Source organism: Musa acuminata, unplaced genomic scaffold (genome assembly GCF_036884655.1).
Source record: "Musa acuminata AAA Group cultivar baxijiao unplaced genomic scaffold, Cavendish_Baxijiao_AAA HiC_scaffold_331, whole genome shotgun sequence".
Taxonomy (NCBI): domain Eukaryota; kingdom Viridiplantae; phylum Streptophyta; class Magnoliopsida; order Zingiberales; family Musaceae; genus Musa; species Musa acuminata.
Genome location: NW_027020588.1, coordinates 40,001 through 53,924, shown reverse-complemented (window position 1 = coordinate 53,924; position 13,924 = coordinate 40,001). Strand labels below are relative to the sequence as shown.

Here is a 13,924-nt window from a genome sequence, read left to right as displayed (position 1 = left end):
TGATAAGAATCGATACGATCTCCATAAGGTTCCTCTTTTGAACGAAAATCAATGGGGTCTATAGATATCATATCTTTATCCAGAGGATCCCAAGTTCCGGGATCAATCGAAAGTTCAATTCTATCTGAACTACTCATTTTCAAATGATATCCACACTGTTCACAAATATTCATTTTTGACTTAAAAAATTTTTTATAATTTAATCCATAACAATTTTCGCATTGAACCCATAAATGTTTGTATTTTTGATTTATATTGAAATCATTGGATTCTACTTCTTCATGGAAGTCGGATTCTACTTCTTCATGGAATTCTACTTCTTCATGGAATTCTACTTCTTCATTGAAATCGGATTCCACTTCTTCATTGAAATCGGATTCCACTTCTTCATTGAAATCGGATTCCACTTCTTCATTGAAATCGGATTCCACTTCTTCATTGAAATCAGATTCTACTTCTTCATTGAAATCATTGGATTCTACTTCTTCGTGGAATTCTACTTCTTCATGGAAATCGGATTCTACTTCTTCATGGAAGTCGGATTCTACTTCTTCGTGGAATTCTACTTCTTCATGGAAATCGGATTCCACCTCTTCATGGAAATCATTGAAATTTTTTCTAGTTCTTTTACTAGACCTACCGCTCTCACTACTATTTCTATTTTCAGTACAAATGAAGTTATAAAAGTAACTGTCACTGTAATTGTTGGTACTACCCGAAATAGAACTATTAATACTGACTTCAAAACGAAGATAACTATCAATGCAACTATTAATGTGATTATTCCAACCAGATTGAGTATCATACATGTAATGATAATAGTAGTGATTCTTTTTCTTAGACCCCCTACTCAAATAACTAGAAAGTTTTTTTTCTAGTTCACTCAGAAAAGAACTATCATTGTCAACCTCAAAAATCTGATTTTCAATATCAAAATATACAGAGTAACTGTCACCATTACTATCCCTAACTAAAAAAAGTGTCATCAGAGATCAAACTCCAAATATCCTTGATTTCAAATAAAGAATCAACATTAGTGAAACTATAATTACCACTATGATTCCAACTAGGAATCTTTTTCTTCGTATCGTTCTTCGTATCGTTTAGAATAGGTTGTTCACTTCTACTGGTATGTCCAATACCATCAAGACTATCCATTGATTTACTTAGCCCACACCTAGATTTACTTAGCCCACACCTATGTTCTAACTTCTCGTTAGACAACATCGAACGGAACCACCATTTTCCCATAGAGTCTTTCTACCCCCTATTTGATGAAATACAATACATTCGATGGATAATCATTTTACTTTCACTATTTGATTTCTTATCAGAATTAAGCATACGAATCTAATCCTAATCATTAGGATTGTTAATTAATAACGAGTAAGTATTGAAAGAACGAGTAAGTATTGAAAGAAATGTTTCTCCTTTGTGGGAAGCCGAGGTATCACTTCAATATATATTGATAGAATCTTTTTATAAATTTTAAAATAGAAAGACACAGCTTTCTTCCATGTGATGTACAAATTCTCATCGAAAATAGAGATAGTTGTTTATTTCTATAAATAAAGAATAAAGAATTTGTTCTCGTATAATCAAATAATTAAGTTTCTATTTTAACATGGAACGAAAAAGACAATATATAGGATGGGTAAAGGAGCCTTTCCCTTGGCTTGATCTATGGCCTGAAACTAGGAGATATAAAAAAGTCCACCAATCCCAAGGATCCATAATTAATCCAATCCTATGGATCCAACAACAAACAATAGAAGTATTGAGTTGTTTAGTCTTCGATCTTATCTTGTATATATATAGGTAAGATCTGTACATCTGTACATATAAAAGATATATGCAAATACATAGTATAGAATGCTCATTCTTTTTTTTTTTATTCGGCAATCGGCCCAATCTTTTTTTTAGGAAAAGATTGGGCCGACTTTAATTGCAATCAATTAGGAGAACAAACAGGAATTACTGAATTATGCACACTTACTTTTTCTCTTTATCTAGCTTATCTACTGGTTCGAATTCGAATTTGATCTCTTTCCATACTTCACAAGCAGCGGCTAGTTCAGGGCTCCATTTGCTAGCTTCACGGATAATTTCATTACCTTCACGAGCAAGATCACGTCCCTCATTACGAGCTTGTACACACGCCTCTAAAGCCACCCTATTAGCTACTGCACCAGGTGCATTTCCCCAAGGGTGTCCTAAAGTTCCTCCGCCAAACTGTAGTACGGAATCATCCCCAAAGATTTCGGTCAGAGCAGGCATATGCCAAACATGAATACCCCCTGAAGCCACGGGCAGAACACCTGGCATAGAGACCCAATCTTGAGTGAAGAAAATACCGCGACTTCGGTCTTTTTCGATATAATCATCACGTAATAAATCAACGAAACCTAAAGTCATCTCACGTTCCCCTTCCAGTTTACCTACTACTGTACCGGCGTGAATATGATCTCCACCAGACATACGTAATGCTTTAGCTAGTACACGGAAATGCATACCATGATTTTTCTGTCTATCAATAACTGCATGCATTGCGCGATGGATGTGAAGAAGTAGGCCGTTGTCACGGCAATAATGAGCCAAGCTAGTATTTGCAGTGAATCCACCAGTTAAGTAGTCATGCATTACGATAGGAACTCCTAATTCTCTGGCACATATGGCCCTTTTCATCATTTCTTCACATGTACCCGCAGTAGCATTCAAGTAATGTCCTTTGATTTCACCTGTTTCGGCCTGCGCTTTAAAAAGTGCTTCGGTGCAAAATAAGAAACGATCTCTCCAACGCATAAATGGTTGTGAGTTTACGTTTTCATCATCTTTGGTAAAATCAAGTCCACCACGTAGACATTCATAAACCGCTCTACCGTAGTTTTTTGCAGATAATCCCAATTTTGGTTTAATAGTGCATCCCAATAGGGGACGACCATACTTGTTCAACTTATCTCTTTCAACCTGAATGCCGTGAGGCGGGCCTTGGAAAGTTTTGGAATAAGAAGTGGGAATTCGCAGATCCTCCAGACGTAGAGCTCGTAAGGCTTTGAAACCAAATACATTACCCACAATGGAAGTAAACATGTTAGTAACAGAACCTTCTTCAAAAAGGTCTAAAGGATAAGCTACATAAGCAATATATTGATTTTCCTCCCCAACAACGGCCTCGATGTGGTAGCATCGCCCTTTGTAACGATCAAGACTGGTAAGTCCATCAGTCCACACAGTTGTCCATGTACCAGTAGAAGATTCGGCAGCTACCGCAGCCCCTGCTTCTTCGGGCGGAACTCCAGGTTGAGGAGTTACTCGGAATGCTGCCAAGATATCAGTATCTTTGACTTCGTAGTCAGGAGTATAATAATTCAATTTGTAATCTTTAACACCAGCTTTAAATCCAACACTTGCTTTAGTCTCTGTTTGTGGTGACATAAGTCCCTCCCTACAACTCATGAATTAAGAATTCTCACAACGACAAGGTCTACTCGATATAGATTATGCATGAATGAAACCTTTGACAAAAATAAAAATAAAAAAAAAGAAAAAAAATATTCAACTAATATTATCAACTAATTTCAATGTTATGTTAAAATGAAATGGTTCATTATTAGACCATGTATTTGATTCATCAAATACATCATTATTGTATACTCCAAATACATCATTATTGTATACTCTTTGATATATATGGCGCAACCCAAACCCAATGTTTGTTTTGCAAGTTTACAATAAAATCAAATGGATCTCCTTCTTATTTTGAATCCAAATACTAAGAAAAATTCACTCTTGACAGTGATATATGTTGTATATGTAAATCCTAGATGTGAAAATAGGCATAATTCATCCTAAAAGGGTATAAAGAATAGATAGGCGGAAATCCAATATCTATTCAAAAAAAAAAAAGAACAATGGCCAATTAGATCGAAATAATGAATCATAAATGGAGTTCGGGTTCGAATTCTATAGATAATAGAATCTAATACGGATGGTTTTTCTATAATGATAGAGAAATGAAAGAGACTTACTCGTGATTTCATGTACTTAATATTTCTTTTGAAAAAAAGAAGGATTGGCTGAACTGAAAATTGACTCATTGAATGAGTAATTGAATGAGTAAACGATTGAATCGTATTCGGTTGGGTGGTACCAACTAAATCAAGTGCTAACTCCCATTTATTTCTTATTGAATTAACCGATCAACTTGCTATCGGACATTTATTTTCGACTTGGCATGGCACTATTCAAAAAAACTTTCGACATACTTTACTTTAATTATAATTATGAGAATCAATCCTACCCCTTCTAGTCCTGCGGTTTCCACACTTGAAGAACAAAACCTAGGGCGTATCGCTCAAATTATTGGCCCAGTACTGGATGTTGTTTTTCCTCCGGGCAAGATGCCTAATATTTATAACGCTTTGGTAGTTAAGGGTCGAGATACTATTGGTCAGCAAATTAATGTGACTTGTGAGGTACAACAATTATTAGGAAATAATCGAGTTAGAGCTGTAGCTATGAGTGCTACAGATGGACTGATGAGAGGAATGGAAGTGATTGACACGGGAGCTCCTCTAAGCGTTCCAGTCGGTGGAGCTACCCTCGGACGAATTTTCAACGTTCTTGGGGAGCCTGTTGATAATTTAGGTCCTGTAGATACTAGCACAACATCTCCTATTCATAGACCTGCACCTGCCTTTATACAGTTAGAGACGAAATTATCAATCTTTGAAACAGGATTAAAGTAGTGGATCTTTTAGCTCCTTATCGCCGTGGAGGAAAAATCGGACTATTTGGAGGAGCTGGAGTAGGTAAAACAGTACTCATCATGGAATTGATCAACAACATTGCCAAAGCTCATGGAGGCGTATCTGTATTTGGCGGAGTAGGCGAACGTACTCGTGAAGGAAATGATCTTTACATGGAAATGAAAGAATCCGGAGTAATTAATGAAAAAAATATTGCAGAATCAAAAGTAGCTCTAGTCTACGGTCAAATGAATGAACCGCCGGGAGCTCGTATGAGAGTTGGTTTGACTGCCCTAACTATGGCGGAATATTTCCGGGATGTTAATGAACAAGACGTACTTCTATTCATCGACAATATCTTTCGTTTCGTCCAAGCAGGATCAGAAGTATCCGCCTTATTGGGGAGAATGCCTTCTGCAGTGGGTTATCAACCTACCCTTAGTACAGAAATGGGTTCTTTGCAAGAAAGAATTACTTCTACCAAAGAGGGATCTATAACTTCGATCCAAGCCGTTTATGTACCTGCGGACGATTTGACCGACCCTGCTCCTGCCACGACATTTGCACATTTAGATGCTACTACCGTATTATCGAGAGGATTAGCTGCCAAAGGTATTTATCCAGCAGTGGATCCTTTAGATTCAACGTCAACTATGTTACAACCTCGGATCGTTGGCGAGGAACATTATGAAACTGCGCAAAGAGTTAAGCAAACTTCACAACGTTACAAAGAACTTCAGGACATTATAGCTATTCTTGGGTTGGACGAATTATCCGAAGAAGATCGTTTAACTGTAGCAAGAGCACGAAAAATCGAGCGTTTCTTATCACAACCCTTCTTCGTGGCAGAAGTATTTACTGGTTCTCCAGGAAAATATGTTGGTCTTGCAGAAACAATTAGGGGGTTTCAACTGATCCTTTCCGGAGAATTAGACAGTCTTCCCGAGCAGGCCTTTTATTTAGTAGGTAACATCGATGAAGCTACCGCGAAAGCTATGAACTTAGAAGAGGAGAGCAAATTGAAGAAATGACCTTAAATCTTTGTGTACTGACTCCTAATCGAATTATTTGGGACTCAGAAGTGAAAGAAATAATTTTATCTACTAATAGTGGCCAAATTGGCGTATTACCAAACCACGCCCCTATTGCCACGGCTGTAGATATAGGTCTTTTGAGAATACGCCTCAACAACGACCAATGGTTAACGGTGGCTCTGATGGGTGGTTTCGCTAGAATAGGTAATAATGAAATCACCATTTTAGGAAATGATGCGGAAATAAGTACTGACATTGATCCGCAAGAAGCTCAACAAGCTCTTGAAATAGCTGAAGCTAACTTGAGTAGAGCTGAGGGTAAGAGACAAGCAATTGAAGCGAATCTAGCTCTCAGACGAGCTAGGACACGAGTAGAGGCTGTCAATGTTATTTCCTACTAGTCAAGTCAATACATCAAAATAATAAAGAGAAGTTTTTAAAAAGTTCTTTATTATACACCACATGTTGATTCTGCCAATTGAACACAATCAAGTCTAATCTGATAAAACAAAAAAAGAAGATGGGGTAGAAAAACTTATTAGATATCATTTCATCGACTCCGGTATCTAATAAGTTCTACCTACTATTGGATTTGAACCAATGACTCCCGCCGTATGAAAGCAATACTCTAACCACTGAGTTAAGTAGGTCATTTATCACCACAAAAAGAACCCATCACTTCGGGGATTATAGGTGGAATATTATTTCTAAGCAATACTAATCTGTTCTGTTAAGCGTAAATAAATCTGTTCTGTTAAGCGTAAATAAAATAAATAGATCAGAGAGCTATGATGTGGATTATGGAATATCCATCTTGACAAGAAATTATCTATATGTTAAGATGTCTATGACAAGGGCTATAGCTCAGTTGGTAGAGCACCTCGTTTACACGCGCGCCAATGCTTTTCAAAGGAGCCTATTATGCAATGAACATAATTGATCGTATTGAGAAATCGATGTCTTACTCCATAGGTTCGAGGGAACAAGAGAACAATAGCCTGACAAATATTTGGTTCGGTCCGATTCAGGCGCGAATTCAGTTGCCAAATCAAATAGAACCCGCCATTGATTTGATAGTTGATAAGGTAAATACCCAGCCCATTCAATGCTAGGCATAATGAGTATAAGGGCCTCAAAATAACCTCTTTTCGTCCTATGAACTTTAAGGTGTATGAAGTCTCATATTCGACTGTTGCAGCGGAGCGATAGAGATTCCATTTAACTTAGGTTGATCTAGGCCGAAGGCAGACCTAAGTCAAGATAACCCTTCTTTGAAACACTTTGGTATTGCTCCTAGATCAGAATACAAATAATAAATCAGAGCACATGGAACCATCTCATTATCTTCCTCTAAAGAAAAAATATGGTGGACTAACTGATCTTTACATCAGTTGATGAAAGAGCCCAATGCAACAAAATGCATGTTGGGTCTTTGAAACAGTTCGAATCATTTCGATAATAATCAGTTTGATCTGTTTTACCGAGAAGGTCTACGGTTCGAGTCCGTATAGCCCTAATCCTAATATATTATATTTTTGTTTAGTATATAGTTTAGTGTTTAGTATATAGTTTAGTATGGTTTTCATTTCTATGGGACCAACCAAGTCTAATCCTAAGTCACATGGGTCTAGGACCTATTCTTTTCTTGGTCTTGGGTCTTGTCTTGTATTTGGAGAATCCCCCTAACTAATCACTAATCGTTTTTTGGCAGAACAAGAGCAACCTTATTGATTGATTCAGAGATAATGGAGAGATAACGAATTGGGCCTAAATATATTAACGTTTCTTCTTCTATATTCTATGAGTTGAGTGGGTTTGTGGATTTGATTTGGTCCGTCGAATCATTCGATAATGTGTGATTCTTTCTATTTGAAAATGTTATGTAAATCATTTATGATTCCGTCGATTATACTACTCCACTCTTTGCTATGTTTCATTGTCTAGTATAGGTTTGCTGTAAAACCTTTTTCTTGTAGCGAAATCTAACCCATTGCTTGGTCTTACCATTATATTATTAAGCGTTATTGCCGTAACAAAACAAACAAGTATTTTGGTTCATTCCAAATCGTAATCTTTGTTTAGTATTAGAGATTGGTCCGAAATAGAATGAATCTTTCATTCTAACTCTAATGAAATAACTCGATTCTTCTTATTTATTTCTGAGGAGGTGGGATAGTACAGGTTCCAAGTTTCCAATTTTTTGTATAGAAAGATATAAGTTGTTATATGTCACCTCTCAATTCAACGGATTGAATCAATTAAGAAAAATAGAAATGAAATCTAGGACAAGAAAAAGATAAAAAATCATTCGATGCATTAGATTATGTATTCATATTCGTATCAAATCAATAGAAGCAATGATCCTATACCCAGATTTTAATGAAAAAGGAATACTTCGAATAATATAGAATATGCTAGAAATCCCTAGACATTTTACCCCATATGACTATTGAAAAATTTAAGTTTTAAAAAAAGGAAATGAAATTATTATTATTTCATTATGTTGATTATATATAATCAACATAGTATTCTAATGAATATAGTATTCATAGTATTTAATTATAGGATATTTACTTTACTATATTATAGGGTATTGATATTTATTATAGTTATAGGCATAGGAATAGTTATAGGCATAGGATATTTTAGTATTTTATTACCTTTTTCTAGAGGATAGAGAACCCAAGACAAAGTGAGAGAGTTTTGTTTGTGTAAGAGCATCCTATGTCTACACCATATCTAAATAGAATCGAAATCCAAAATGTAAGTGGGATTCCATTAGATGAATCTTTAAACAAAACATGCCCCACAGCAAACAAACTCTAAACTATGCAGTTTGATTTGATCAAAATCAATTCTTGTTTCGCCTAAGATAAGAAGTTATGGATGAATTGACAATTCCGATTCGAATCGAATAATTCAGCATATTCCACATTAATAGGAGTACATTTATGTTTCTGCTTCACGAATATGATATTTTCTGGGCATTTCTAATAATATCAAGCGTTATTCCTATCTTGGCATTTGTAATTTCCGGAGTTTTAGCCCCGGTTAGTGAAGGACCAGAGAAGCTCTCTAGTTATGAATCGGGTATAGAACCCATTGGGGATGCTTGGTTACAATTTCGAATCCGCTATTACATGTTTGCTCTAGTTTTTGTTGTTTTTGATGTTGAAACGGTCTTTCTTTATCCATGGGCAATGAGTTTCGATGTATTGGGTGTATCTGTATTTATCGAAGCTTTAATTTTTGTGCTTATCCCAATTGTTGGTTCAGTTTATGCATGGCGAAAAGGAGCATTGGAATGGTCTTAACTGAATATTCAGACAATCAAAATAAAAATGAAGGAAAAGATTACATTGAGACAGTTATGAATTTGATTGAGTTTCCCTTAGTTGACAAAACAATTACCAATTCAGTTATTTCAACTACATTGAATGATCTTTCGAATTGGTCAAGACTTTCCAGTTTATGGCCGCTTCTATACGGTACCAGTTGTTGTTTCATTGAATTTGCTTCATTAATAGGCTCGCGATTCGACTTTGATCGTTATGGATTGGTACCAAGATCGAGTCCTAGACAAGCAGACCTAATTTTAACAGCCGGCACAGTAACAATGAAAATGGCTCCTTCTTTAGTAAGATTATATGAGCAAATGCCTGAACCAAAATATGTCATTGCTATGGGAGCTTGTACTATTACAGGAGGGATGTTCAGTACTGATTCTTATAGTACTGTTCGTGGAGTCGATAAGCTAATTCCTGTCGATGTCTATTTGCCGGGCTGCCCACCTAAACCAGAGGCGGTTATAGATGCTATAACGAAACTTCGTAAGAAAATATCTCGAGAAATCTTTGAAGATAGAACTGTGTCTCAACAGGAAAATCGATGTTTTACTACCAATCACAAGTTTTGTGTTAGACGCAGTACTCATACTGGAAATTATGATCAAGAATTGCTCTATCAATCACCATCTACTTCAGAGATACCTTCTGAAACATTTTTCAAATCCAAAAGTTCAGTATCTCCCCATGAATTAGTGAATCAGACAAGGTAAGGTTCTTTTGTGCAGAATAAGAAAGAAAGGGTCAATCTTTAAAAATTTCATTGTAAATTGAAATACTCATACAAATACAAATGTGGGAGAGATCAAGAAGATGCAGCAGGATCGTTTATCTGATTGGTTAGTCAACCATGATTTAGTTCATAGATCTTTGGGCTTTGATTGCCGAGGAATAGAAACTTTACAAATAAAAACCGAGGATTGGGATTCCATTGCTGTCATTTCATATGTATATGGTTACAATTATTTACGCTCCCAGTGTGCCTATGATGTAGCACCAGGCGGATTTTTAGCCAGTGTGTATCATCTTACGAGAATACAGTATGGTATAGCTAAACCAGAAGAGGTATGCATAAAAGTATTTGCCCCAAGGAATAATCCTAGAATCCCGTCTGTTTTCTGGATTTGGAGAAGTGCTGATTTTCAAGAACGCGAATCTTATGATATGTTGGGAATCTCTTATGATAATCATCCACGCCTTAAACGTATTTTGATGCCGGAAAGTTGGATAGGTTGGCCCCTACGTAAGGACTATATTACCCCCAATTTCTATGAAATACAAGATGCTCATTAAATGATAAGAAATTAATGTTTACTTAATACGACTATGACACGATTCCAGATTTCTTTCAAGTGAAGGAATATTTTTACGTTCCGTTCTAGATGAAAGAAAGTAACCGGACTTTAATTCGTATTATGGATAACCTAAAAAAAACTTCATTTATATTCCAAAATTTGGAATAGATCATATCCATTTCGTATGAGCAGAAACAATGGGATGAATCAAAAGAGTTCTGCACTATGAACTTTGTACCGCGCACATAACTTACTTAGATGTAGATGGACCTCGGAAAGTAACGTAAGCAAGAGTGAAGAAATGGAATAAATGTCAAAAATATGAAATGAAGAAATGAAAAGGGATTGGATTTTATTTGTACTGTGTCTGAAGTGCATTCTGTCTATTGCTATCTTTTAACTCCTCTCGACTTTTAAGTTTTTTTTTACTTTTACTTATTTATTTTTATTTTGAATATAGATGAAGACTTAATATTCTTTTTGAATGAGAGAAAGCACAGTATGAAGAAACAAGAAAGAAAAAAGAGACGGGAGCATAATCTCACTTTGTTCTTTACCATAACCATCCATACATATATTTTTTACCAATCCCCCCAAGGGGAGGTATATATATATATACATCTAGATGAGTAAATATGTAACCAATCCCCCCAAGGGGAGGTATATATATATATATATATCTAGATGAGTAAATATGTAATAGATGAGTAAATATATGTAATAGATGAGTAAATATGTAACATCTAGATGAGTAAATACGTATCATGCTCTAGACTATTAACGCCCGATCTATCTCGATTAATTTGTATGAATATCTATCCGATACATTATTTACGTGTCAGGAACCAGATTTGAACTGGTGACACGAGGATTTTCAGTCCTCTGCTCTACCAACTGAGCTATCCCGACCATTTCCCGTGCATCATCCTAGTAGAGTACTTGTGTCTATGTTAATTAAAGGGACTAAAAAGTAGTAAAAAATTTGACAAGTAAGTGTAAGGATAATGATATGGACTGTGAATGATTCAATAATAGAGATTCTTTGCCCATATATGTTCATTTGTACAGGTTCTATCCAAATTGGGATAAGATCCAAGGATTTTAGTTCGGATCCGTTTGTGAAAGAGTAGAGTGAATGAGAAAGATAGTGAATTTTGTTTGAACTGAACCACTGATGAAAAAAAAGAAGAGGATAAATACTTAGGAAGTAAAATAGGCTTTTTATTGGGGATAGAGGGACTTGAACCCTCACGATTTAAAAAGTCGACGGATTTTCCTCTTACTATAAATTTCATTGTTGTCGGTATTGACATGTAGAATGGGACTCTCTCTTTATTCTCGTCCGATTAATCAGTTTTTCAAAAGATCTATCAAACTCTGGAATGAATGATTTCATAATTGAATATTCGATTCTTCCTTCAACTTCCATTGAAATGGATTCATAATAACTCTGAATTTTTCATATTATAATTATATATAATTATAATATAATAGATTCGGGTCATGATTAATCGTTTGATATGGCAGTATGTATACATACGTATTAGGTATATAGGACCATCTTTTCTGTAATTTTTATAGACGGATTCCTGCTACCAACAAAACGTAGTCAACTCCATTCGTTAGAACAGCTTCCATTGAGTCTCTGCACCTATCCTTTTAAATTCTAGTTTTATAAACCTTTGTTTTCTCAAAATAAGGATTTGGCTCAGGATTGCCCATTTTTAATTCCAGGGTTTCTCTGAATTTGGAAGTTACCACTTAGCAGGTTTCCATACTAAGGCTCAATCCAATCAAGTCCGTAGCGTCTACCGATTTCGCCATATCCCCTTTGATACCAAGACCTAGTTGGAATTCCAACTATCCTTTTCATTTATTTTGTTTGTTTGGACCCGTTGAATTCGTTAGATAATGATTTCTATATTGAAAAAGTGTATGCTGCTGTTTGATTTTTTTGGCTATCCCCCATCAGTTCATTTATATTGAATGAACCTTGTTTCAATCAGAAATGATTCTATCATTGATGTATCCGCAATTCAATATGGATAGATATATCCAACATATATATGTTTCTCCCTCCCTTTCATTTTTACAGTGCGATTTGGAATAGTGGAACGGTCGATATTCATTCTTCTTTTTTTTTGTCCTATCTCCTCCTTTTCCGAATCAAACCAGAGGAATGTCTCATTTTCATTTAGATTGTATCTTTATCCTTATCTTTTTTTTTATCTTAGGACCGATTCGCTATAGCTATAATTAACATAATATAAATATATAAAATATAAATATATAAATAAATACATTATGTTGTATATTATAGTTAGATATAGTTAGAATAGTCAGAAGAATAGTCAGAATTATTATTATAGTTAGTTATAGTATATAGTTTAGAAGTATACTATATAACTATATAGAACTATACTATACTATATAGTTATATAGTTATAGTATAGTTATATAGTTATAGTTCATAGTTAATATTAAACGAATAGCTAATAGATAAGATCAGCTAATAGCTAAAATCCGGTAGTTTCCTCAATTTCTATATACTATTTCTGTTATGTTATGTGAGCCCGCTTAGCTCAGAGGTTAGAGCATCGCATTTGTAATGCGATGGTCATCGGTTCGACTCCGATAGCCGGCTTTTTCTCTATCGATTTTTCCGTGATTGATAATCTCTCTCCTCCTTTTCCCATATGTTATGTCGTGGTAACTTGCAACCATGACCAAAAAATGTATTGGAACAATTAGATCTCTCTCTACCGAACAAATCATAAAACGGAGCTGCAACTTCCTATATATACAAAAAATCCGGATATTGATACAATTTATTTTATTCTACTTTGTAGTATTTCGGTAAATTTAGCTTTGCTTTGTTTATCCCTTAGTTCAGTCTTAATTTATAGTTCAGTTTTCATTTTTTTTATTCTGAAAAAATGAAATTTCAATAAAATCCATAAAATTAAAAAGGAGTCTTTATGTCTCGTTACCGAGGACCTCGTTTCAAAAAAATACGCCGTCTGGGGGCTTTACCAGGACTAACTAGTAAAAGACCTAGATCCGGAAGTGATCTTAAAAACCAATTGCGTTCTGGGAAAAGATCGCAGTATCGTATTCGTCTAGAAGAAAAACAGAAATTGCGTTTTCATTATGGTCTGACAGAGCGACAATTACTTAGATATGTGCATATCGCTGGAAAAGCTAAAGGGTCAACAGGTCAGGTTTTACTACAATTACTTGAGATGCGTTTGGATAACATCCTTTTCCGATTGGGTATGGCTTCGACCATTCCTGGAGCCAGGCAATTAGTTAACCATAGACATATTTTAGTTAATGGTCGTATAGTGGATATACCAAGTTATCGTTGTAAACCCAGAGATATTATTACTACGAAGGATAAACAAAGATCGAAAGCTCTGATTCAAAATTATATTGCCTTATCCCCCCCCGAGGAATTGCCAAAACATTTGACTTTTGACTCATTCCAATATAAAGGAGTAGTA

The 13,924-nt window shown here is 35.3% G+C and overlaps 2 protein-coding genes, 2 non-coding genes and 1 pseudogene across 5 annotated transcripts; 3 read left to right on the top strand and 2 right to left on the bottom strand.

Moving 5' to 3' along the window:
• Window positions 1–172: 172 nt before the first annotated feature.
• LOC135657978 (ribulose bisphosphate carboxylase large chain) lies at window positions 173–3,658 on the bottom strand. Its single transcript, XM_065176058.1, has one exon. The coding sequence runs from the start codon at window positions 3,454–3,456 to the stop codon at window positions 1,993–1,995; it is 1,464 nt and encodes a 487-aa protein (XP_065032130.1). The 5' UTR covers window positions 3,457–3,658; the 3' UTR covers window positions 173–1,992.
• A 149-nt stretch (window positions 3,659–3,807) lies between these two features.
• LOC135657977 (ATP synthase subunit beta, chloroplastic-like) lies at window positions 3,808–7,298 on the top strand (annotated as a pseudogene). Its single transcript, XR_010505124.1, has one exon. The product of XR_010505124.1 is annotated as an ATP synthase subunit beta, chloroplastic-like (transcript).
• A 1,008-nt stretch (window positions 7,299–8,306) lies between these two features.
• LOC135657979 (NAD(P)H-quinone oxidoreductase subunit K, chloroplastic-like) lies at window positions 8,307–12,430 on the top strand. The gene has a single exon (XM_065176059.1). It carries the CDS (start codon window positions 8,976–8,978, stop codon window positions 9,837–9,839), a length of 864 nt encoding a protein of 287 aa, XP_065032131.1. The 5' UTR covers window positions 8,307–8,975; the 3' UTR covers window positions 9,840–12,430.
• Window positions 11,258–11,330, bottom strand: TRNAF-GAA (transfer RNA phenylalanine (anticodon GAA)). The gene has a single exon. It is a non-coding gene; the product is annotated as a tRNA-Phe (tRNA).
• Window positions 12,431–12,992: 562 nt separating the features above from the next.
• Window positions 12,993–13,065, top strand: TRNAT-UGU (transfer RNA threonine (anticodon UGU)). Its single transcript has one exon. It is a non-coding gene; the product is annotated as a tRNA-Thr (tRNA).
• Window positions 13,066–13,924: the final 859 nt, after the last annotated feature.